The 23,747-nt window shown below is 44.2% G+C and overlaps 1 protein-coding gene across 3 annotated transcripts in view; it reads left to right on the top strand.

The window, feature by feature from the left end:
- Positions 1 to 338: 338 nt before the first annotated feature.
- Positions 339 to 23,747, top strand: part of Papola (poly(A) polymerase alpha) — a 73,827-nt gene continuing 50,418 nt past the window's right edge. For 2 of the 3 annotated variants that reach the window (XM_045153886.1, XM_045153883.1), the window contains exons 1-4: positions 3,317 to 3,357; positions 15,200 to 15,373; positions 15,953 to 16,019; positions 23,251 to 23,332. In XM_045153886.1, the coding sequence (XP_045009821.1) occupies positions 3,332 to 3,357; positions 15,200 to 15,373; positions 15,953 to 16,019; positions 23,251 to 23,332 (349 nt within the window). In that variant the 5' untranslated portion in view covers positions 3,317 to 3,331. Of the gene's footprint in view, positions 538 to 3,316; positions 3,358 to 15,199; positions 15,374 to 15,952; positions 16,020 to 23,250; positions 23,333 to 23,747 lie in introns of those variants that run through there. The other variant, XM_045153884.1, reaches the window with a different exon arrangement.

Raw genomic sequence — 23,747 nt, 5'->3', positions numbered from 1 at the left:
GCGCGCCCCGCGGCGGCCGGGAAGGCGGGGCTTCGCTCGCGCGCCGGAAGCGGCGCCTAGCGGACCCGGGGTCCTAGGGCCGCCGGGGCTGCGTCGCCCTCCTCGGCCACGAGCGAGCACCCGCCCCGGAGCCAACCCGTCGCCCGGGCCCGCCCTCGACGGAAGCCACTTCCACCCCGGAAGCGTGAGCTCACAGTGGAAGTCGCCGGCACGAAGTCGCTCGGCGAACTACGTTTCCCGTGAGGCCGCGCGGCCGCCGCGGAGGCCAGCGCGCAGGCGCGCGCGCGGCGTGCGTGGCGGCATCATCGGTTCTAGAACGTTGCTGTGGTAGCGCTCGGGCGCCATGTTAGGACGAAGGGGAAGGAGGAGAAGCGCTTAAAGCGGCGGGAGCGGGTGCGGGACTGGGGCTGGACCCAGGGCTGAGGCAGGCCGCCCCCCTCCCTCCCGCCTCAGTGGATCATGCCCAGGGCGGCGGCGGCGGCGGCGGTTGCGGGGGGGAAGTGACTGGGCGGTGCCGGCGCCGGAGACGATGCCGTTGTAAGTGATGTGTGTGTGTGTGGTGTGGCACGCCGGCGGGCCTCGGGGGCGGCGCGGAGGGGCGCGAGCCGGCCCGGCCGCGTCCTGCGGCCCTTCCGTGCGCCCGGCGCCGCCGCGCTGCGCTTCCTGCCCGCCCGCCCGCGCCCCCGGCCCGGCCCGGCCCCGCGGCCCCCGCGCTGCGGTGCGTCCGCCGGGCCCGGAACAAAGCGGCGCGGCGCGGCGCAGGCAGGCCCGGCTCCGGCTCCGGCCCCGGCCGCGGCCCGGCGCGCTTCTCGCTCGCTCGCTCGCGGCCCGTCGTCGCTCGGCCGCTCTGTGGCCATTTCCAGCGCGGCGCGGCCCCACTTCCGCTCTCCTCGCCCGAGCCCCGGAGAAAGTCAACTTTGGAGCGCGGCGCCCCCTTCCTTCTCCCGCCCCAGGCCGTCCCGCCGTCCGGGAAGCGGGGCCCTGGCGGCCCGGCCCCGCACGCAGCGCGGGATCGCCTTCCCCGCTTTGTGTTGATGGCTTACCTGGCTGCTTCCTTCTCGGAACAGCACCCCTCATTCAAGCTTACAGCTAATAACTCGCTCTATTTTAGACGCTCGTTGCCTTAGGTTTTTATTTTTAATTCTGTTACATTTCCAACTCACCCTTTTTCCTACTAAGAAGGCTCATTCATAGATGAGATCAAAAAGTAGATTATCGCAGGGCGTGGTGGCGCACGCCTTTAATCCCAGCCCTCGGGAAGACAGAGGTAGGAGGATCCCTGTGAGTTCGAGGCCAGCCGGAGAATACAGAGTGAATTCCAGCTCAGCCTGGGCTACAGGCTGAAAAGCCAAACCCAAAGGAAAAGTAGATTTATATTTGTTCTCCTGCTTATGCATCTGTGTCGAGACCTGCATTTTTGAAGTTTAACATGTAGAGGTCTTGAAAAGACACATGCAGTTGACGACAAGGTTTTGCTAAAACTAAAATCCAAGGTACAGATCTGTTTTGTAGGCATGGAACTATAAACTTGATTTGTTTTAAACTGCCATTTAGTTAAAGAATTTATTTACCTTTATATTATATATACTTTTATTGACAACTGGTATACTTACAACAAACCATGGTATTTCCTCCCCTCCCCCCACCTTCTCCTTCATAGCTTTGCTTTCCGTCATATCCCCTTCCTCTGTCCATTAATCTCTTTTAATTTGATGTCATCTTTTTCTCCGATTATGACGGTCTTGTGTGGGTATTGCTAGGCACTGTGAGGTCTTGGATATCGAGGCCAAATAGTTAAACAATTTATTTTGCACTAGCATACAACGAATTAGGTTTCATTAGGGCGCTTTTCAAACATTACATAATTTTAAAACATTTCATGGCTCCTGCCTTCTCATGCCCGGCCTCACCCTCAACATTTTGTTCAGGGGCCTGTCAAACTATTTCTGTAATGAGAACGTTTGTCAGGCTTAATTAGCTGTGGTGTACTGATAGAAAGTCAAGCTCTGTAAAGTCCTGTTAGTTGATTCCTTCTTTAATGGAATGGGAGAAGAAGCACAAGGCGAACCTAGTCTAAACATGATCTTTCTGTTTTTCAGTTCATTGGGAACTCAGGTTTAAATGAAGTGGTGTCATGTGATGACTTTTTGTTAGCACATGTATTGCTGAGTTTGGAAACAGACTTTTCTTTCTGATGCTCACCTTAGTGATAGGAAAGGAACACTCAAAGCTCTAATTTAGAAAAATGTTGAGTAGCTTGTGTCTTCTGGAAATAAAAGTGTGAAGTAAGTTATAAATTAACATTGGGTTTTCACTTTACCAGCAAATACTAAAACTGCAATGATTCTGAGGTTAACATGGCCATTGTTTAAGGATGAAAGTGAGATTTTGTTTTGTTTTTCAAGGTAGGGTCTCACTCTATCCCAGTTCTGAGGGCTTTCCTTACCTTGCTGCTTCTGGTGTCACAGTGCCTTTGATTTTTATTTCTTTGGCTTGTTGATTATGAATTTCCCAGATAGTTTGTGTTTGCCTTACAGTTTGAGGTTTGTTTTTTCCAGTTTGATTTTTGGTGTGGCTGGTTCAGCTCAATTTAGGTAGGTGAATGTTGTTTGAGATGATGTGATCAAATGTCTTTTTTTTTTTTTTTTTGATTTTTCAAGGTAGGGTCTCACTGGTCCAGGCTGACCTGGAATTAACTATGTAGTCTTAGGGTGGCCTTGAACTCTTGGCGATCCTCCTACCTCTGCCTCCTGAGTGCTGGGATTAAAGGTGTTCGCCACCACACCCGGCCTAAATGTCTACTTTTTTAAAAAACTTTGTATAAAACGACATACCCAGTTTGAAAAATGGTAGAATATTTTGAGAACCACAGTAGTGAAGCTTTCAAAAAATATGGGGGAAGTTAGGTTGGCAAGGTGGTGCTCACTGTAGTCCCAACACTAAGGAGGTGAAGTGTGATGATGGCCCTGAGTTCCTGGTCAGCTTGGGCTGGAGTGAGATCCTGCCTTAAAAAAACAAAAATAAATAAGTTCTGGAGGAAAGCCATGTGGTGGTGCACTCCTAGAGGCTGGGGTAGCATTGTCAATTTGAGGCCAGCCTGCACTGTAGAGTGAATTTCAGGTAAGCTTGGGTTATAGTAAGACCCTACCTCAAAAAAAAAAAAAGTTACGGAAGAAACAAACAAAATAACACTTTAAGAAGTTAACAGAAGTAAGCGCTAGTGCCATTTATGCTACATAATTCCTGACACGGGCCTTTCCTTTCTTTCTGGGGCTTTAACAGCGCCGTGGCTTCTACCTACTGGATGCCAGAAGTCCCCAGAAATGTCCCCATGCTTTTCCAGCTGTACTCTGGGATGTAAAGTTTGCAGATTGAGAACTACTATGTCAGTGAAAACCACAGAAATGATAGTGTATTGTTGCCTGTTACACTGCTGGTAGATCTTTATTTGTGTCAGCCCATTTATAACTGTTACACTTGAAATAAAAAGTAAGAAAGGACAGTAACCAGTATTGGTGACAGCACCCATGCTCAGTACTTTCATATACTTCTAACAAGTAAAGTGGGTCTTGCTGATATAGTGATAGCAGTGGTTCAATGTGAGTTGCGGGTGCTTGAAGGAGATCCTTTTGGAGGACATGCAAGATCCAGATTGTGAGTACACTGATGTTTGCACTGATGGTGTGAAAGGAGTGGTGGTGAACACTAGCATCCACCTGCCCATATTGTACATAAGGTGTGTGATCTCGAGCCTCTGCAAGGGGGTACACACGTGTAATACCAGCACTCTAGAAACAGAGGCAAGATTTCAAGTTTCGAGGCCAGCCTGGGCTATGTATGAGCCCCTGTCTCAAAGACAAAAGTTCTGTACACAATAATGATTTGTTTTTATCATCGCTTTCAGTGTGCTGTGATCATATTTATCCCCACCCAACCATCTCTTGTCTCTCCTCTCTGGTCCCTCCCCAAAGAGGCATCATTTTACTTTCCATCCTCTTTCCTTTTCTTTTCCCTCCCTTTCCTTCCCCTCTCTTCCCCTCCTTTTATTTCTCCTTCCTTCCTTCCCTCCTTTCCTTTTTCTTTTTCCTTTCCTCTTCCTTTTCCTTTTCTTTCCATGTAGTCTCAGGGTGATCCTCCCACCTCTGTCTCCCAAGTGCTGTCATTAAAGGCTTGGGCCAGCATACCTGGCGCTAGCCTCCACGCCCATTTGTTTAGCCAAGATCTCACTGTAGTCTCACTCCAGGATCCCATGCTGACCTTGAACGCCCAGTGATTCTCCTTTCATGCCCAGCTTCTTTCTGATGCTTTGACAAGGTTTAACAATGTAGTTCCAGGCCCAGGTTGACTTGGAACTTGCTGTGTAGCCCACCTGGCTGCTAACTCAAATCTTCCTTCTTCAGCCTCACAAGTACTGGGCATGCACCACTTCTCCCAGCTGGAAAAGGTCTTTAACCATAAATGTTAATTGCAGCTAGGATAATTGCCCAGTGGTAGAGGGTTTGCTTAGCTTGAATGAAGCCCCCAAACAAAATACAAGATAGGCCCATTCTTTATTTTATTTATTTATATATTTTTTTGCATGTGTGTGCACGTGTGTGTTTGGAGGACAGAGATCAATTGCAGGCATCTTCCTTGTTGCTCCCCACCCTATTTATCGAGATAGGATTTCTCACTGAACCCCGAGCCCACTAATTCAACTAGTCTGGCTAGCCAGCTTGCACCAGGGATCTGTCTGTCTCCACCTTCTTGAGTGCTGGGATTATGTGTCATCCCACGCCGTGCAACGTTTACGTGAGTGCGGGGCGTCCAAACTGCGCTCCTCTCAAGCACAAGTGCAGTGACTGAGCAGGCTCCCCAGTCCCCAGGCCTGATGGGCGTGCAGCAGTATGAAGTGTTTGATGAGTGAGAGTCCGCGCTGCTGTTGTAACTAATCTTGAGGAAACGGCCATGTGCATTTTAGTGTACTGTCAAGAAAGCTGTCCAGTTATTTGAAACAGCTATTTTTTTTTGTCATTATAAAGCAGGTATGATACCGTGTTACCTTCCTGTGCGTCCACCAGAACATTGTAATGAAACAGATTGAATGCAGAATTAGGTAGAACCCAGCTGTGCTTTGTTTATTTAGCCAGATTTGAAATTTGCAAAATTTTATGCCATTCTTACTTTTGTTTGTTTGGGGGAAATATTTTTCTATTTCCTTTCTCTTTCAAAGTTAGCTAGCATGTTATGCACTCCTTGTTATTAAATGAATATTTTCAGTTATTTCCAATGCCGTAAATGTTGGTAGACATAGCTCATTCATGTACGAGCTTTTGGGTGTTGAGTGAATTTTACAAGTTAAGAGATAGGACAAAAAGCTTCAGAGGGGGCCTGGAGAGATGGCTTAGCAGTTAAGGCACTTTCCTCCGAAGCCTAAGGTTTGATTCTGCAGGTCCCACATAAGCCAGATGCACAAGGTGGCACATGCATCTGGAGTCAGTTTGCAGTGGCTAGAGGCCCTGGTGTGGCCATTCTCTCTCTAATAAAAATAAATATTAAAAAAAAAAGTTTGAAGCCAGGCGTGGTGGTGCACACCACGACTCTGTCTGGGCTTACCTTCACAAGTGGGATGTGTGTGGACAGGTGCTCCCAAAATGTGCTTGGTGTCTCAGAGCTGGTTCACAACCCTGAGCACAGGTACTGAGCACCTACTGTATACCAGGGCTGTAAATTCCTTAGGCCAGAAGCAGATCCCCTGCAGGAGTCTTGCTCTACACCTTCACTCAATCCATCCGTCACCAGAAGCTGGCCCTTTAAAAAATACTTTCATTTTGATGCATACCTTTAATCCCAGCACTCGGGAGGAAGAGGTAGGATTGTTGTGAGTTCGAGGCCACCCTGAGACTACATAGTGAATTCCAGGTCATTCTGAGCTAGACTGAGACCCTACCTGGGGGAAAAAAAAGAGCTTGAGAGAGAGCTAATAATAGCTGCTTAGACAAATATGTTTCCAGAGGTGCACCTGTGTTCTCCTTTCAATGTGTCTGATGGCATGTGATCTCTGTGCAGCATGTCTGATGACATATGTTCTTCATGCAGTGTGCCTGATGGCATGTGTTCTCTGTGCAGCGTGTCTGGTGCCCTGTGTTTTCTGTGCAGCATGTCTGATGAGTTAGGTTTTTATTTTATTTATTTACTTTGTGTGTGTGTGTGTGTGTGTGTGTGTGTGTGTGTGTGTGTGTGTCAGTCAGAGAGAGAGAGAGACAGACAGAGAATAGGTGCACCAGGGTCTCTAGCCACTGCAAAAGAACTCCAGATGCATTTGCCACCATGTGCATCTGGTGTGCTTTTGGTTTACATGGGTTCTGGGAATTGAACCTGAGTACTTAGGCTTCACAGGCAAGTGCCTTAACTGCTAAGCTATCTCTCCAGCCCAGATTTTTAAAAAAATATATTTATTTCAGAGAAAGCAAGAGATAAATTGAGAGGGAGAATGGGTGTGCCAGGGCCTCCAGCCATTGCATATGAACTCCATATGCATGTGCCCCCATGTGTATCTGGCTTACCTGGGTCCTGGAGAGTCGAACGGGAATCTTTTGGCTTTGCAGCCAGACACCTTAACCACTAAGCCATCTTTCCAGGTCCCCCCTTCTTTTTTTCCCTTGAGGAAAGGTCTCACTAGTTCAGGCTGACCTGGAACTCACTCTGTAGCCCATGCTGACCTAGAGGTCACAGCAATCCTACCTCAGTCTTCCTAGTGCAGGGTTTAAAAGCATAATCTAAATGGATAGAAAAACATAATTTCAAGACTTTTTTTTACAGTGGGTTTTAAAAAAATTATGTATTTGAGAGAAAGGTAAAGAGAGAGAATAGGCACACCAGGGCCTTTAGCCACTGCAAACAAACTCCAGACCCATGTGTCACTTAGTGCATCTAGCTTTATGTGGTTCTGGGCAATTGAACCTGGGTCCTTTGGCTTTGCCAGTAAGAGCCTTAACCTAGTGCCATCTCTCCAGCCCCACACTGGGTTTTTAAATATATGTGTGTTGATGTATATGTGTGCTTGTATGCGTGGGGGTGCATATTGAGGCTCCATGTTGACTTAATATCTTTGATCACTTTCCTCTTGATTTTCAGGTGAGACCGAGTCTTACTAGAGCAAGCACAGAGCTCCCTGAGACAGCTAGTCTCGCTACTGACTCATGGATCTAGCCTCTGACCTCTGAGAGCTGGGATTACAGCTGCCATGTCCACCTGGCAGTTCATTGGCTGCTGGGAGACTCCAGTCTTCTCAGCAGCTTTACCTACTGAACCCTGAGCCGCCTCCTTAGTGCGCGGTGATTTTATTTTTCTGTAAAGCTGCAACTGCAGCACATTTCCTATGTCTTTAAAAGAAATACAGCAAAATAATAAGGCATTGTCAGAGATCAAAAGTAGATCAATAAAATTGAAATGTTATTGCTGGGAGTGCCGGCACACACCTTTAGTCCCACAACTCCTGAGGCTGAGGTAAGAGAATTGACATGAATTCAAGGTCAGTTTGGGGCCACATAGTGAGTTTTAGGTCAACCTGGGCTAGAGTGGGACTTTGCCTCAAACAAACAAAACAAAATAGAGATTTTTCAAATGAAGAACAAGCTGGTAGATAGATAGCTTTTGAGAAAAGTAGCTGGAGAACATGACTCATTCAGAGTTGGAGGCTTGTGTGGTGTGAGGATTGCTAGTTGCACAGTAAATGTTGGATATGGTTTGTGTAGTCCACTGTTTTATCATGGTTATGGGCATAGGTATGTCCATTCTCTTTCTCCTCTCCTTGCAAATAAAGAATATTTTAAAAACAGAATTTGGGCTGGAGAGATGGCTTAGTGGTTAAGGCTCTTGCCTGCCAAGCCTGAGGGACCCAAGTTAGATTCCCCAGCCCTTAACCACTATGCCACCTCTCTATCCCCCAAGGTAATCCTTTTTTTGGGGGGGGTTCGAGGTACGGTCTTTCTGTAGCCCAGGCTGACCTGGAATTCACTCGGTAGCCTCAGTGAGGCCTTGAACTCATGGCGATTCTCCTACCTCTGCTTTCCAGGTGCTGGTATTAAAGACATGTGCCACCACGCCTGGCGAAGGTTAATCTTTTTGAGACACGGTCTCACTGTATAACCCTGGCTAGAACTAACTGTAGCACTTGAACATAATTTATCTCTTTAAAATGTTAGCATAAACAGCTTATTTTTTCCTTTTCTTAATTGTTTTTGGATGTAACCCAGACTGATCCGGAATTTACTATGTAGTCTCAGGGTGCCCTTGAATTCATGAGGATCCTTCTATCTCTGCCTCCCAAGTTCTGGGATTAAAGGTGTGTGCCACCATGCCTGGCTCCTTTAGTGTTTTTTTTTTTTTTTAATATTCATTTGCTTATTTTGAGAGAGAGAGCTTGGCTGTGCCAGGGCCTCCAGCCACTGCACTTGAACTCCAGACTAATGTGGCAACCTGTCCATTTTTTGTTTTTTGCATTTGTGGTTACTGGGGAATTGAACCTGGGTCTTTGGGCTTCGTAGGCAAGCACCTTAGCTGGTAAGCTATCCCTCCAGCACTGCTTTTGGGTTTTTGAGGTTGCGTCTCCTGTAGCGCAGGCTGACCTCAGACTTGATATGTTGCCATCATTTGATATGAATGCCTGATCCTTCTGTCTCAACTTCCCAAATTGGGAGGCAGAGGTAGGAGGATCACCGTAAGTTTGAGGCCACCCTGAGACTACATAGTGAATTTCAGGTCAGCCTGAGCTACAGTGAGACCCTACCTCGAAAAACAAAACAAAACAAACAAAAAAACCAAACAACCCACTTATGAAGCCACATGTGGTGGTGCATGCCTTTATTTCTAGAATACAAGAGGCAGAGGTTGGAGGATTGCTGTGAGTTCCAGGCCACCCTGAGACTACATGGTGAATTTCAGGTCAGCCTGGGCTAGAGTAAGACCCTACCTCGAAAAAACAAAACAGAACCAAACAAACCTAAATCAATTTTAAAAACAAATAATACCACTTAGAGCTAGATGTGGTGGCACATTCTTGCATTCTCAGTGTTCAGAGGCTGGGACAGAATGATCCCAAGTTGCAGGAGCATGGGCATAACAAGACCCTGTTTCAAACAATCATTTATGAAAAGTATTCATAAAACCAGCATAATCACGGAAGGCTGTAGTTTACTTGGAGAAATTCCATGAAGCAGTATTGCAGTTAGGTTCGCGTCACTGGCAGAAAACACCCGGCCCAAGGGCAGCTTGTGGGAAGAAGGGTTTATTTCGGCTTATAGAGTAGAGGGGAAACTCCATGATGGAAGGGGGACATGGTGGCATGAGCAGAGGTAGGACATTGCCTCCTGGCCAACATTAGGTGGACAAAAGCAACAGGAGACTTGTGCCAAGCACTGGCAAGGGGAAACTGGCTATAACACTGGTAAGCCTGCCCTAACAATACACTGCCTCCAGGATGCAGTCATTTCCAAATTGCTGTCAGCTAGGCACCTAATAGTCAGCCTATCTAAGTATATGGGGGACAGCTGCATCAAATCACTACATGCTGATTCACACAAAGTGTAATTGTAAGCCCGGTGTGATGTGTATGGTGTTAAGTGTGTGGTGGCTCACACTTAACATCCCAGCACTGGAGAAGATGAGGTAGGATTGCTGTGAGTACAGGGCCAAAAAACAACAGGGGACTGGAGAGATGGTTTAGCAGTTAAGGCATTCACCTGTGAAGCCAAAGGACCTAGGTTTGATTTCCCAGGACCCACATAAACCAGATGCGCAAGGTGGCACATGTGTCTGGAGTTCGTTTACAGTGGCTGAAGGCCCTGGCACACCAATTCTATCTATATGCCTCTTTCTGGCAAATAAGTCAAATAACTATTCGGGAAAAATAACTCCATATATGGTGGATAGAGAGATGTCTGAGTAGGTGTTTGTATCCAAAGCCTGGTGACCTGAGTTTGATTCCTCAGTACCCACGGAAAGCCAGCTGCAAAAAGGGACACCTGTCTGGAGTTCATTTTCAGTGGCTACAGGTCCTGGCATGTCCATTCTCTTTGCCTGCCTGTCTGTCTGATTCTCTCAAATATATATATAATTTTAAACTCACAATTGTGCTAGGATATGTAGTAAGTCAGCGTTATAACATTTAAGTACTTTGGGGAACTTTTGGAGAAGATGGTTTGAGTCTACTATGTAACTGTCCTTGAATTCATTATCCTCCTGCCTTAGCCCTTTACAGTGTTGGTGTGCTTTCTGAGTAATGATGTACCATCACATCCCACTTTAAATATATTAATAATAAAGGTGCCATACTTTAAACATTTTAGAGTTCTCTTGGGCTGGAGAGGTGGATTAGTGGTTAAGGCATTTGCCAGCAAAGCCTAAGGACCTAGGTTCGACTCCCTAGAATCCATGTATGTCAGATGCACATGGTGCCACATATATCTGGAGTTCATTTTCAGTGGCTAGAGGCCCTGGGGTGTCCACCCCCCCCCCAGAGTAAATAAATAGGGCTAGAGAGATGCCTTAGCAGTTAAGGCACCTGTGAAGCCTAAGAACTCATGTTCAAATCTCCAGGTCCCACATGGCCAGACACAGTAGTGAAGCACACAGTGTCAAACATAAGTTCTCATGTTAATTACTCTTGCTACCACAAAACAGGAAAAGCAAGGACACTAGGAAACTCAATGGGTGTGTTTACTACCTTGTCTACCAAATCATACACTTTTCATTATTCTGATACAGTAATTACATCCAAATGAAGATAGAAAAAGCCACTACCATTAGAACATAATACTTTTTCTGAGACTTACTAGATACAGTGAGAGAGAGAGAGTATTCTCATTTGGTTAGGAGGTGGTGGTGGTGTTTGAGACAGGGTCTCATGCAGCCCAGGCTGTCCTTCAGTATGTAGCTGAGTATGGCTGGCCTTGAATTCCTCCTGATTCTCATGTCTCTGATTCCTGAGTGCTTGGATTGTAAGTGTATACCACCATTCCCAGCATGGTCAGGCAATTTGAGGATTACATTATGGCATTAGGTTTTTGTTTATTTGTTTTTGTTTTTCAAGGTAGGGTCTCATCTAGCCCAGGCTGACCTGGAATTCACTATATTTTCAGGGAGGCCTTGAACTCAGGTTGGTCCTCCTACCTCTGCCTCATGAGTGCTAGGATTAAAGGTGCACCCGTGGCATCAGTTTTGAAGAGCTCTGATAACTTAATAACTTTGCTAGTTAATGGTAAGGGACCTTTAGTGCTCAAGACATTATGAGTTCAGTTAACAAGGATATTTCAATCATAGTAGGTTCTGTGTAATAGTAAAAAAAAATTTGCCAGGCGTGGTGGCCTACGCCTTAAAACCCAGGTAGAGGTAGGAGGGTCACTGTGAGTTCAAGGCCACCCTGAGACGACAGAGTGAATTCCAGGTCAGCCTGGACTAGTGTGAGACCCTACCTCGAAAAACCAAAAAAAAAAATTTTTTTTAAAGTGCTTGAGCCAGATGTGGTGTGACACATGCTTTTAATCCCAGTGCTGGGTCTAGGGGGAGTAGAGGTGGTAGGATCACTGTGAGTTTGAGGCCTGCTTGGGACTACAGAGTGAGTTGCAGGTCATCTTGGACTGATATGAAATCCTACCTTGAAAGAAGAAACAAGAAAAAGCTTGAGTATTATTTTGGTCTGAGTAGAAGTGGAAATAGCACATGGATCTGGAAACACTTATTAGAAGATAGCCAGCATAGGGCTGGAGAGATGGCTTAGTGGTTAAACGCTTGTCTGTGAAGCCTAAGGACCCTGGTTCGAGGCTCAATTCCCCAGTACCCACGTTAGCCAGATGCACAAGGGGCGCATGCGTCTGGAGATTGTAGTGGCTGGAAGCCCTGGCACGCCCATTCTCTCTCTCTCTCTCTCTCTCTCTCTCTCTCTCTCTCTCTCTCTCTCTCTCTCTCTCTCTCTGTCTGTCACTCTCAAATAAATAAATAAAAATAAAAATAATTTTTTAAAAAAGAAGATAGCCAGCATACATCTCACTGGCTACTAACAAGCTGTATGGGTCAGCAGAAGACATACAGACCTCACACAGCATAGAGTAGAACCCAGTGGGGTGTGTGTGTGTGTGTGTGTGTGTGTAAATGTGTAAATGTGTTAGGCACTTAAATAATTTTGTTGAACTACAAATCTTGATAAAATAAGTAAGAATCTTGGTATGACTATAATTCCCTTCATAATGTGTGTAGGCATACACTATTTTGTGCCCTTGAGAATGTGCATGTGGAGGCTAGAGGTTGATGTTGAGTGTCTTCCTTGATAACGCTCCTCTTTATTTACTGAGAGGCTATGTCTCACTTGAACCGCTCATCAGTCCTGCCATTCTAGCCAGCCAGCTTGCCCCTGGGATCGCTTGTGTCTGTCTCCCAAGTATTGGGATTACAGGTGGCCACAGCCACCACCTGGCATTTGTGTGGGTAGTTGAGATGCTTTTTAGAGAAAGAGAAAATGGGCACTGCAAACTCCAGGTGCACATTCCACATTGTGCATCTGGCTTATGTGGGTACTGGGTCTTAGGGATTCACAGCCAAGTGCCTTAACTGCTAGGCCATCTCTCAAGTCCTAGAGCTGCTGCCTATGCTTGCATTTTTGAAGCTTTATCTTTTTAAAATTTCTTATTCTACTTATTTATTTGAGAGAGAGAATGGGCACACCAGGGCTTTCCAGCCACTGCAGATAAACTCCAGACACATGAGCCACCTGTTGTATCTGGCTTAGGAGGGTCCTCGGGAGTCAAACCTGGGTCCACTAAGCCATCTCTCCAGCCTAGCAAGGACTTACTGAGCCATTTTACCAGCCCTCAAGTTGCCTTTGTGCCATAGGTTCCACTATGTGTGAGCTTGTTCATTGAGCCTAACTGCTATTGGGGAGTGTCTTATGTCTTTCACTGTAGGGTCTCACTCTAGCCCAGGCTGAACTGGAATTCACTGGTCTCAGGCTGGCTTTGAACTCACAGTGTGTCTCATACTCTGCCCCCCAAGTGCTGGGATTAAAGGTGTGTGCCACCATGCCCGGCTCACATTAGTGCATTTTTGCAGTTTGTCAATGCTTTAGAGATAACAGTGAGAGTCTGCCCTCCCCTTACAGAGGTATTTATAACCTTATAGTGGTGAGCTGTTTTCTGGTTCAGGTGAAACAGAGGGACAGCTGGTTGGTTAGGGTTAGGGGCTGTCTCAGGAAGAGGTTAGCCCTCACACCAAGTTCCGAGGGCTGAACTTGAGCATCCACAATGTTTAAATCCTGTGAAAGACTTCCTTCTCAGGAGTGGTCCCTGGCTCTTGGAAAAGCAAGCCTTTACAAGCTCCATTTATTTTTATTTTTATTTTTTTATTGACAACTTCCATAATTGTAAACAATATCCCATGGTAATTCCCTCCCTCCCCCACTTTCCCCTTTGAAACTCCACTCTCCATCATATCCCCTCCCCCTCTCAATCAGTCTCTCTCTTATTTTGATGTCATCATCTTTTCTTCCTATTATGTGGGTCTTGTGTAGGTAGTGTCAGGCACTGTGGGGTCATGGATAGCCAGGCCATTTTGTGTCTGGAGGAGCACCTTGTAAGGATTCCTATCCTTCCTTTGGCTCTTACATTCTTCTTGTTACCTCTTCCGCAATGGACCCTGAGCCTCAGAAGGTGTGATAGATTTCAGTGCTGAGCACTCCTGTCACATCTTCCCAGCACTGTGGTGCCTTCTGAGTCATCCCAAGGCCATTCTTTTTTCTTTTCTTCCCTCCCTCCCTCCCTCCCTCCCTCCCTCCCTCCCTCCCTCCCTCCCTCCCTCCCTCCCCCCTCTTTCTCCCTTCCTTCAGGTAGGATTTCAGTCTAGCCCAGACTGACCTGGAATTTAACTCTATAATCCCAGACTGGCCTCAAACTCATGGTGATCCTCCTACCTCTGTCTCTACGTATTGTGCTGCCATACCTAGCCATGCTCTTTTTTTTTTTATTTTTATTAACATTTTCCACGATTATAAAATATATCCCATGGTAATTCCCTCCCTCCCCACCCCCACACTTTCCCACTTGAAATTCCATTCTCCATCATATTACCTCCCTATTACAATCATTGTAATTACATATATACAATATCAACCTATTAAGTATCCTCCCCTCTTCCTTTCTCTACCCTTTATGTCTCCTTTTTAACTTACTGCCTAGCCATGCTCTTAATTCCAGCACTTGAGAGGCCAAGGTAGGAGGATCCTTGTGAATTTGAGGACAGCCTGAGACAAATTCCAGGTTAGCCTGGGCTAGAACAAGACCCTAACTTGAAAAGACCCCCCAAAAAAGAAGTAGTAACAATTTTAAAGATTTTTAATTTCTAAAATATTTTATACATTGCATTTTGTTTAGCTTTTCTTTTTTTGCTTTTTCCAAGTCTCACTGTAGCTTAGGCTGACCTGGAATTCACTATGTAGTCTCAGGGCGGCCTTGAACTCAAGGTGATCCTCCTATCTCTGCTGGGATTAAAGGTGTGCCCCACATGCCCAGCTCTAGCAATATATTTGATCTGAAATCTTATGCTTATTTAAATGTTTAGGTAGTGAAATTAAAATTCTTGAGGGAGTAGACATCACTTTTTTTTTCTAAATTTATTTATTTATTTATTTATTTGAGAGCGACAGACACAGAGAGAAAGACAGATAGAGGGAGAGAGAGAGAATGGGCGCGCCAGGGCTTCCAGCCTCTGCAAACGAACTCCAGACGCGTGCGCCCCCTTGTGCATCTGGCTAACGTGGGACCTGGGGAACCGAGCCTCGAACTGGGGTCCTTAGGCTTCACAGGCAAGCGCTTAACCGCTAAGCCATCTCTCCAGCCCAGACATCACTTTTTTGGTCACTTGCTTTCAGTTACTTTTTTTAAGTTTCTAGATAGGACAAATGTCTTTTGAAAGTAAAAATTTAAAAGGGGGCATGGTGAGATGTGCCTGTAATCCCAGCACTCTGGACAAGGTGAAGCTGGAGGATGATGAGTTTGAGGCCAGTCTGGGATATAGTGTGTGATCTTGTCTAAAAAGAGAGGCATGGTTTGGATTGCATGGCAGAGAACCACCTGTTTTCAGTGTGTTTCACTAACAGTATTTCTAGCATGTTGATTAGTTTCGAGTCAGAGAAATTTTTTTCAGTAAAGTAAATCTCCAATTTCATTTTCAGTCCAGTTACAACACAGGGATCACAACAAACCCAGCCGCCACAGAAGCACTATGGCATCACATCTCCTATCAGCTTAGCAGCCCCCAAGGAGACTGACTGCCTGCTGACACAGAAACTCATTGAGACTCTGAAGCCCTATGGGGTGTTCGAAGAGGAAGAGGAATTGCAGCGCAGGTAAGTTAGCTGTGTGTTCTCTGATTATAATGTCATGTTGAAGTCACTCACTGAGGAAGTCAGGTTATTCCAGACCTGTGTGCATGCTTGCCTTGCCGACACATGATACCTGAGTAAGGTAGCTTCCATTTTTCTTCTTCATAGAGGTCTATTTCCATAACTTGGACTTTTCTTAGGGGGAGGGGTGATCCTGGGGCCTGCATGTTTTAGGCAAGTACCACAGCTACCCTAATCCAATTTTAAGTTTTGCTGCCTTTTGGTTATAGTGCATAATTGTCAGGAGAATGAGGACTGTTTTACCCAGTGTGACAGTGCCAGTATGTAACTAAGTGTCTGGTAACTTGAAATGTGAATTTTAAAGCTGAGTATGGCAGCACATGCTTGTAATCTCAATGCTTTCAAGGCTGAAGAAGGAGGATCATGAATTCAAGGCCAACTTGTGCTACATAGCATGAGACTCCCATGAAAACAAAAGAAAACAAAAAAAGTTAAATTCAGAAAGCCACCTGTTTTTCTCTTGACTTTGTCAATAATGATGTGGAACTGCAACTTGATGGGTGATAATTGCTCTGTCAACAGGATTTTAATTTTGGGAAAATTAAATAACCTGGTGAAAGAGTGGATTCGGGAAATCAGTGAAAGCAAGGTAAGGTAACTGTTTTGTTTATGAAATATTTTTCCTATAATCTAACTTCACTTAGCAGTGACTATCATTTGGTCTTTCTTTTTTTCTTAATATTTTTTAAAATTTTTTATTTGAGAGCAACAGACACAGAGAGAAAGACAGGTAGAGGGAGAGAGAGAGAATGGGCGTGCCAGGGCTTCCAGCCTCTGCAAACGAACTCCAGACGCGAGCGCCCCCTTGTGCATCTGGCTAACGTGGGACCTGGGGAACCGAGCCTCGAACTGGGGTCCTTAGGCTTCACAGGCAAGCGCTTAACCACTAAGCCATTTCTCCAGCCCTCATTTGGTCTTTCTTAAATGAGTTTCAAGTCTTCAATGTGAAGTTCATTTTAGTTTACTGAGGGATTACATTTTGCTTCTATTATTTAATTTTAAAATATTTATTTGTAAATAGACAGCTAAGTGAGAGAGACAGAATGGCTGTGCCAGGGCCCACCTCACTGCTGCAAACAAACTCCAGATGCATGTGTCATTTTGTGCATCTGGCTTTGTATGGATAATGGGGAATCAAACATGAGCCATCTCCCCAGTCCTATTTAAATTTTAAAACACTTTTAAAGTAATTATTTTCAGAGGGAGAGAATAGGTGTATTTTCCCCTGCCAACAAGCTGTAGGTGCCACTTTGTGCATCTGGCTTTATGTAAGTACTGGATTCTTAATACCAGGCTTGCAGGCTTTGCATGCACATGCCTTTAACTGCTGAGCCCTTTTTCTAGCCCACATTTTGCTTCTTTTTATCTTGAAGGAAAAACTGAATTTAGTGATTTTTTTTTTAATTGCATTCTGTGGTTAAGACATTTCAAGTAGGGCTCAGTAATTGTGAATTGTTTCCTACTCTTGAGAGAAGCAATACATATTTTCCTAATTAAGGTGGACATGGGCCGGCTTTCGTTGTAATCTTAGCATTTGAGAAGTGGAGACAGAAGGATATAGGCCAGCCTGGGCTACATGAAGTCATGTCTCTAAAAAAATCAAACATCAAAAGTGGTTTTAAAGTGTTTACTATAAGCTGGATGTTATGGTGCATGCCTTTAGTCCTAGCACTTGGGATGCTGAGGTAGGAGGATCTTTGTGAGTTCGACATCCATGTGGGGTTACAAAGTGAGCTGCAGGTTAGCGTGGGCTAAAGTGAGACCCAGCCTCGAAAAAATAAAAATGAATAAATGGTTCACTATATTCATATCATGTGCAGTGTCCTAGATTGGATCCTCAGCACTGTCTACATACACAAGTGTTTACTATATTTAAGTATTTTAACTGTCCTTTAAGAAATCCTCTTAACAGCTGGGGTGTGGTAGTGCATGCCTTTAATCCCATCACTTGGGAGGCAGGCAGTGGTAGGAGGTTTGCTATGAGTTCAAGGCCACTCTGAGACTATAGAGTGAATTCCAGGTCAGTGTGGACTAGAGTGAGACCCTACCTCAAAAAACAAAACAAACAGACAAAACAGCCTGTAGCAGCTGTTTTTAATAAATATAGATGTATACATGTATGCATGTATACACACATATATTTACAGTTGTATGTACTTTCTGCACGTTTGTGGACAGGTGTTACCTTCAGGGAAATTGTCCTCAGTGGCCATATCTGCCATTTTGTTATGTGGGTACTGGGAATTGAATTTGTTCCTTTAGATTTGTGAGGTAGGCACTTTACCTACTCAGCTATCTTCCTACCCGGCAAATGTTTTCACTATTAGACTTTCATACAGAAGATCATTATTCACTCTGTAATGTTCTCTGAGTTGAATGAATGCTTGTCACACAACTAAGGAATCCATGGATAGGCTTCTGTAGAAAGAAATGTGTTTTTAGAGTTATGTGGAATTATTTCACCCTTTTTTTTTTGGTTTTTTGAGAAAGGGTCTCACTCTAGCTCAGGCTGACCCGGAATTCACTATGTAGTCTCAGGATGGCCTTGAATTCAAGGCAGTCCTCCTCCTACCTCTGCCTCCTGAGTGCTGGGATTTAAGGCATGCGCCACCACGCGCGGCCCCATTTGACCAATTATTTTTTTCTTGGTCATTTTTCCCCCCACTTTTATTGCCAAGTTCCAATTTACAAAGAAATTACAGTTTTCATTTCCACCCTTGGGTTCAGTCCCTAAGAAGCATGAGTCACAGTGGCCAAAACAGGTACTTCCCGAGGCTGGAAAGAAACGCCGGGCTTCCTGGCCCCCACTCCTCTCTGCTGGGAGGAGAGAAGGCGCGCCATGTGTTCTGCCCATCACGGCCACAGGAGAGCTCTCGTTTACGTATTGCATCTGGACAAGATAAGTGGACTCCCCGTGAATTTACAGCCATGCTTCTCAGAGGCCGGAGAAAGCCAGTGCTGCCCTCAGGAGGGGCGCTGTCACCCAGCCCCGTGGCATCTGGCACTGCAAATGTCTGGGTGGACATTTGACCAATTTTAAAATATGCTGTAAGTAGTAATTTTTCTACTATAGTAGAAAATGCAAGTGCATTTTGGTGCAGGACTGAGGGCAGAAGGACACCTCATTGGACAAGGAGAGAGGAGAGGGTTATTAGAAAAAAGGTAAGAGTTTTAGTTACATTTATAATGATTTCTTAAGACAGTGTATGTGTATGTGTATATATATATATATATATATATATATATTTGAAACAACTGGATGAAACTTAAGAACTGGAGTTTCCAAATGAAGAGCTTTGTACTGAGGATCTATTAAAAATAGTTTCTGATAGAAACTTACTTTTTTTGGAAAGATAACTAAGTAATAATTTTTTGGTATGTTTGATGTTAATATTCTATATGAAACACAGATTTACTTTAAGAGCTTTTTAAAGAAAAAATGTATTTATTTGAGAGAGAAAGAGGCAGAGGGGAGAGTGCATGTGCGTGCACCAGGGCCTCCAGCCACTGCATTCGAACTCCAGATAATATGCACCACCTTGTGCATCTGGCTTTAAATGGGTACTGGGGAATTGAACTTGGGTCCTTTGGCTTTGCAGGAAAGTGCCTTGACTGATAAAACATCTCTACAGCCCAAGAGCTTTTTTATTTTTAAAATAATTTTAAAAAATGTTTATTTACTTGAGAGAGAGAATAGACATGCTAGGACCGCTGTCACCTTCTCTCTCCCTCCCCTTCTACTTAACATATCTGCTCTACACTCAAGCCTTCTCCTCTTTCCCTCTCCTCTTCTCCCTCCCTCATAGTCCCTTCCTAGCTTCCTCAACTCACATACAAATCCAAACATTTTTTTGACAGATATTTTATTTTTATTTATTTATTTGAGAGAAAGAGAATGGGCATTCCAAGGCCTGTAGCCACTGCAAACAAACTCCAGACATATGTGCCCCTTTGTGTATCTGGTTTACATGGGTACTGGGGAGTTGAACCTGGTTCCTTAGGCTTCACAAGCAAGCACCTTAACTGCTGAGCCATCTCTCTCTCCAGCCCTATGTTTTTTTTTATGGATTTAAAAAATATTTATTTATCTGAGACACATACAAATGAACAAATGAGAGTAGAAATTAATGGGCAGGCCATTACCTCTTTTAAACTTTTTTTTTTTATTATTAGTTTATTATTTATTTTAGTTTTTTTGATATAGGGTCTCACTGTAGTGTAGGCTGGCCTTGAACTCTCAGCAATCTTCCTATCTACCTCCCTAGAGCTAGTATTAGAGGTGTGTCCCACTTTGCCAGATGACATCTCTTATATGTTGGTGCTGAGCGATTGAATCCAGGCCAGCATGCTTTGCAAACAAGCACCTTTAACTGCTCTCCCCAGCCCTGTGTTTTTGTTTTTTTAATTTTTATTTATTTATTTTGCTTTTTGAGGTAGGGTCTCACTCTAGCCCAGGCTGACCTGGAATTCACTATGTAGTCTCAGGGTGGCCTTGAACTCGTGGCGGTCCTCCTACCTCTGCCTCCCAAGTGCTGGGACTAAAGGCATGTGCCAGCACGTCTGGCTTGCCAGTCCTATATATACACTTTCATTCTATTGATTGCTGATCATTGTTTATTTTTTAAAATATTTATTTGAGAGACAGAATGGGCAGGCCAGGGCCTCCAGCCCCTGCAACAAACTCTAGATGTGTGCACCCCTTGTCCATCTGGTTTACATGAGTCCTGGGGAATTAAATCTGGGTTCTTTGGCACTGCAGGCAAGTTCTTTAAATGCTGAGCCATCTCTCTAGCTCTGGTCATTGTTTTTGTTTGTTTGAGACAGGCTCTTACATAGTCAGGCTTACCTTGAACTCCCTATATAGCATGGGATAACCTTGAATGCTGAGATTACAGTTATGTTTTATGCAGTGCTGTGTATCAAACTCAGGGCTTTGTGCATGCTAGGCAAGCAGTCTTAACAACTGAGCTGTACCCTCAGCCCCTGATAACCCTTTCCTTTGTGGGTGCTGTTCTTGGGTTATTGGGTGCTAGGCAGAAAACTCAGCCTTTCCTTTCCATTTAGATACATGTTCATTCCCTTGACCCTCTCCCCCATGTTTGACAGCCAAATATTTCTTCTGACATTGTCATATATTTCACAGCAGAAGAATCATTTCTTGCCAGGAAATAGTGATTTAATATATAGCTAGAAGAATGTATAATATTCTGAGGGAAAATTACCTCCCCCCCCTTATGTATGTACGTATGTATATATACATATGCATTAATATAACCATCTGCTAATCAGACTTGAAATTGCAATTAAAAATGTTTTTTCTTAGTTGGGTGTGGTGGCGCACACTTGGTTGGTATAGCTTTTTTTTTTTTTTTCCCTTCCTTCAAGGTAGGGTCTCCTGCTAGCTCAGGCTGACCTAGAATTCACTATGTAGTCTCAGGGTGGCCTCGAACTCAGGTTGATCCTCCTACCTATGCCTCCCGAGTGCTGGAATTAAAGGCATGCGCCACCACCCCTGGCTTGTATGGCTTTTTTTTTTCCCCTTAAGTTACCTAGTTAGAAAGAGTGAGTGCATGTGTGCTCCAGGCTCTTGATGCTGCAGATAAACTCAAGACACATGTGCTCACTACTTTGTATGAGTACTGGGGAATCGAACCCAGGCTTTGCAAGGAAGCACCTTTAACCACTGAGCCATTTCCCTAGCACATTTTTATTCTAATTTATTTTTCCCCAGTGCTGGACTCAAACCCTGACTTCAGTTCTGTGACTGTGGTAGACAAATGCTGTTATCACAATAGCTTTATTGTAAAAAGTTTGTTTTTTTTCTGTGGCCTGAATTATGTTATCTTCTGTCTTGGCTGCAATGATTTTGGCAAGTCTTAGCAGCAATATCTGGAGGTGTAGTAACGTAGCTGCCTGTGGCCTGCCTGTGGCTATTTAAATAAAACTAACTGTAAAATTAAACTTCGCTCAGTTACACTACTCACGTATCAGGTGCTCAGCAATGATAAGTGTAGTGGCTACTACATTGCATGGTGCAGGTACAGAGTGCTTACATACCTCCAGAAAAATTCTATTGTTGACTGCCCAACGATTTGGGTAGTCTTTCTGGAGAAATACACAGATTAGCATTTTAATGTACTTTCCCCTTTGTTGGCTTGTTTTCTCATACATCTTGCTGTCTCCTTTAAATAAATAGCAGGGCTTCCTCCAGTTGTTTTTTCTAAATACAAGAAAATCAGTGGCTTTGCTTTTTAAATAATTGAACAACTACATGTCATTTGTTGATTTTACATTGTGATTATTAAACTCATTCTAAAAAAACAAGGAAATCCCTGAATTTTGCCCCCCTTTTTTTTTTTTTTTAAGGTAGGGTCTCACTCTAGCTCAGGCTGACCTGGAATTCACTGTGTAGTCTCAGGGTAGCTTTGAACTCACAGCGATCCTCCTACTTCTGCCTCCCCAGTGCTGGGGTTAAAGGCGTGCACCACCACTCCTGGCTCAGTATTTCTTGGATTTTTATTAAAGGTCTTAGTTGGCCTTATTTTCTCTAGAATTCGGCAACACCTCATACTGTGTAATAGAGTTAGTATTCTTTTTAAAAAGGTTTTGGAACGTGAAGTACATCACATACATCATATATGTTTTTGTATTAGAACATCTTTTCTATGTTCTGGTATTGACTAGAAGCTTCTAAGAAATGAGAAGGGTAGTGGGTCATGTGGCGCATGCCTTTAATCCCATCACTAGGGAGGCAGGGGTAGGAGGATTACCGTGAGTTTGAGGTGAGCCTGGGTTGCAGTGAGACCCTATCTCAAAAAACTAAAAAAGAAAAAGAACAAAAGAAATGAGAAGGCTAAAAGGAAGAAAAAAAGTGAGACAAAATATCTGTCCTACCACTCATTCAAACTGTTTTGTTGGAACAGATGCTATTTTCATGACCAGGCTTATAAGCACTCAGTGTAATAGTCTAACTGCTAGGAGTGCTTAGGGATGTCCTGAAATTAAAGGGATTCCAGCAGTAGACCCATCACAGGATCTCCTAGAAGTATTTTTGTATTGCTTTCCAGAATTGTGACAAATACTTAGGAGAATTTGAGTCTTCACCAAAGAATATTTTATTGAAAGTTGAAAAGATGGCTTTGATTTCAAATTACATTGCTTGATGAAGGGCTGATATTTTTCTTCATCATATTTGTTTTCATTCATCAGCACTGTTAGATGTTGGTATGTTTTTAATACTTACAAATCTGTGATTGAGTATTTCCTACATATATGTACACTGTAATCTTTTGTTTGTTTGTTTTGAGACAGGGTCTGGTTATGTTATCTAAGCAGCTCCTGCTCACGTGATCCTTCTAGCTTGGATTCCCACTTGTGCCCCTTTGTATAGTATCAAAAGCAAATTTATAATCCCAGCACTTGGGAGGCTGAGGCAGTAGGATTATGAGTTTGATACCAGTATGGGATACATAGTAACACCCTGTGTCAGTATGTGAGGGCAATCTGACTGTGACATCTGTCATCCCATTGATTGCCAGGGTTGATTTGGCTGATCTGGCTGGCTAGGCCAGTGTCCCCTTCCTTCCTTACCACTCCATGTGCGTCCCTCTTGAAGCTGCATGCTTGGTCAAAGAGGACACTGTTCCCTGAGTAGAGGAGGAGGAGCAGTCTCTGGTGAAGGGTGTACAAGTAGCTGCGCTCCCCTGCTAGAACCTCCAGACAAGCTCTCAAGACCCCGTGTCAAGTAAATGAAGGTGCAGTGTGCTATTTGAAGTCACTTCCCAGGTGCTGTGCTGACAGCCATTGCTTTGTTCCAACAGAATCTTCCACAATCTGTAATTGAAAATGTTGGAGGAAAAATTTTTACCTTTGGATCTTACAGATTAGGAGTACATACAAAAGGTAAATATTTATCTTGAAAATAGTACCTCTTATTTCTTTAAAATAATATTTTATTGTGACTCTCAAACTTCTAGCATGGTAGAGGGTGCTTAGAGGAGTCTAAGTAATTAATAAAAAGGTTGTATAATGGTGCTTTCAATCCTTGAAGTAAAATAAATAGTTCATCATATATTGCAAGCAAGCACCTTTAACTACTGAGCCAGCCATCTCTGCAGCCACAGTTTATCTGTTGAATACTCGTGTATCTACTGGCAACTACATAGGAAACTTCAGAGCTAGAGTATTTCCATTGCAGAGTGTTTTTATACAGTGGTTATCTTTGCGTACCATTTCCTCCCTCCTGAACAATATTACTCTGGAAATTAAAACCAAAATAAGTTAAGGCTTTAAGCAAATCTTGTGATACTATTTTTCT

The sequence above is a fragment of the Jaculus jaculus genome, chromosome 7 (genome assembly GCF_020740685.1).
Source record: "Jaculus jaculus isolate mJacJac1 chromosome 7, mJacJac1.mat.Y.cur, whole genome shotgun sequence".
Classification (NCBI taxonomy): Eukaryota; Metazoa; Chordata; class Mammalia; order Rodentia; family Dipodidae; genus Jaculus; species Jaculus jaculus.
This window is presented reverse-complemented; position numbering and strand designations above follow the sequence as displayed.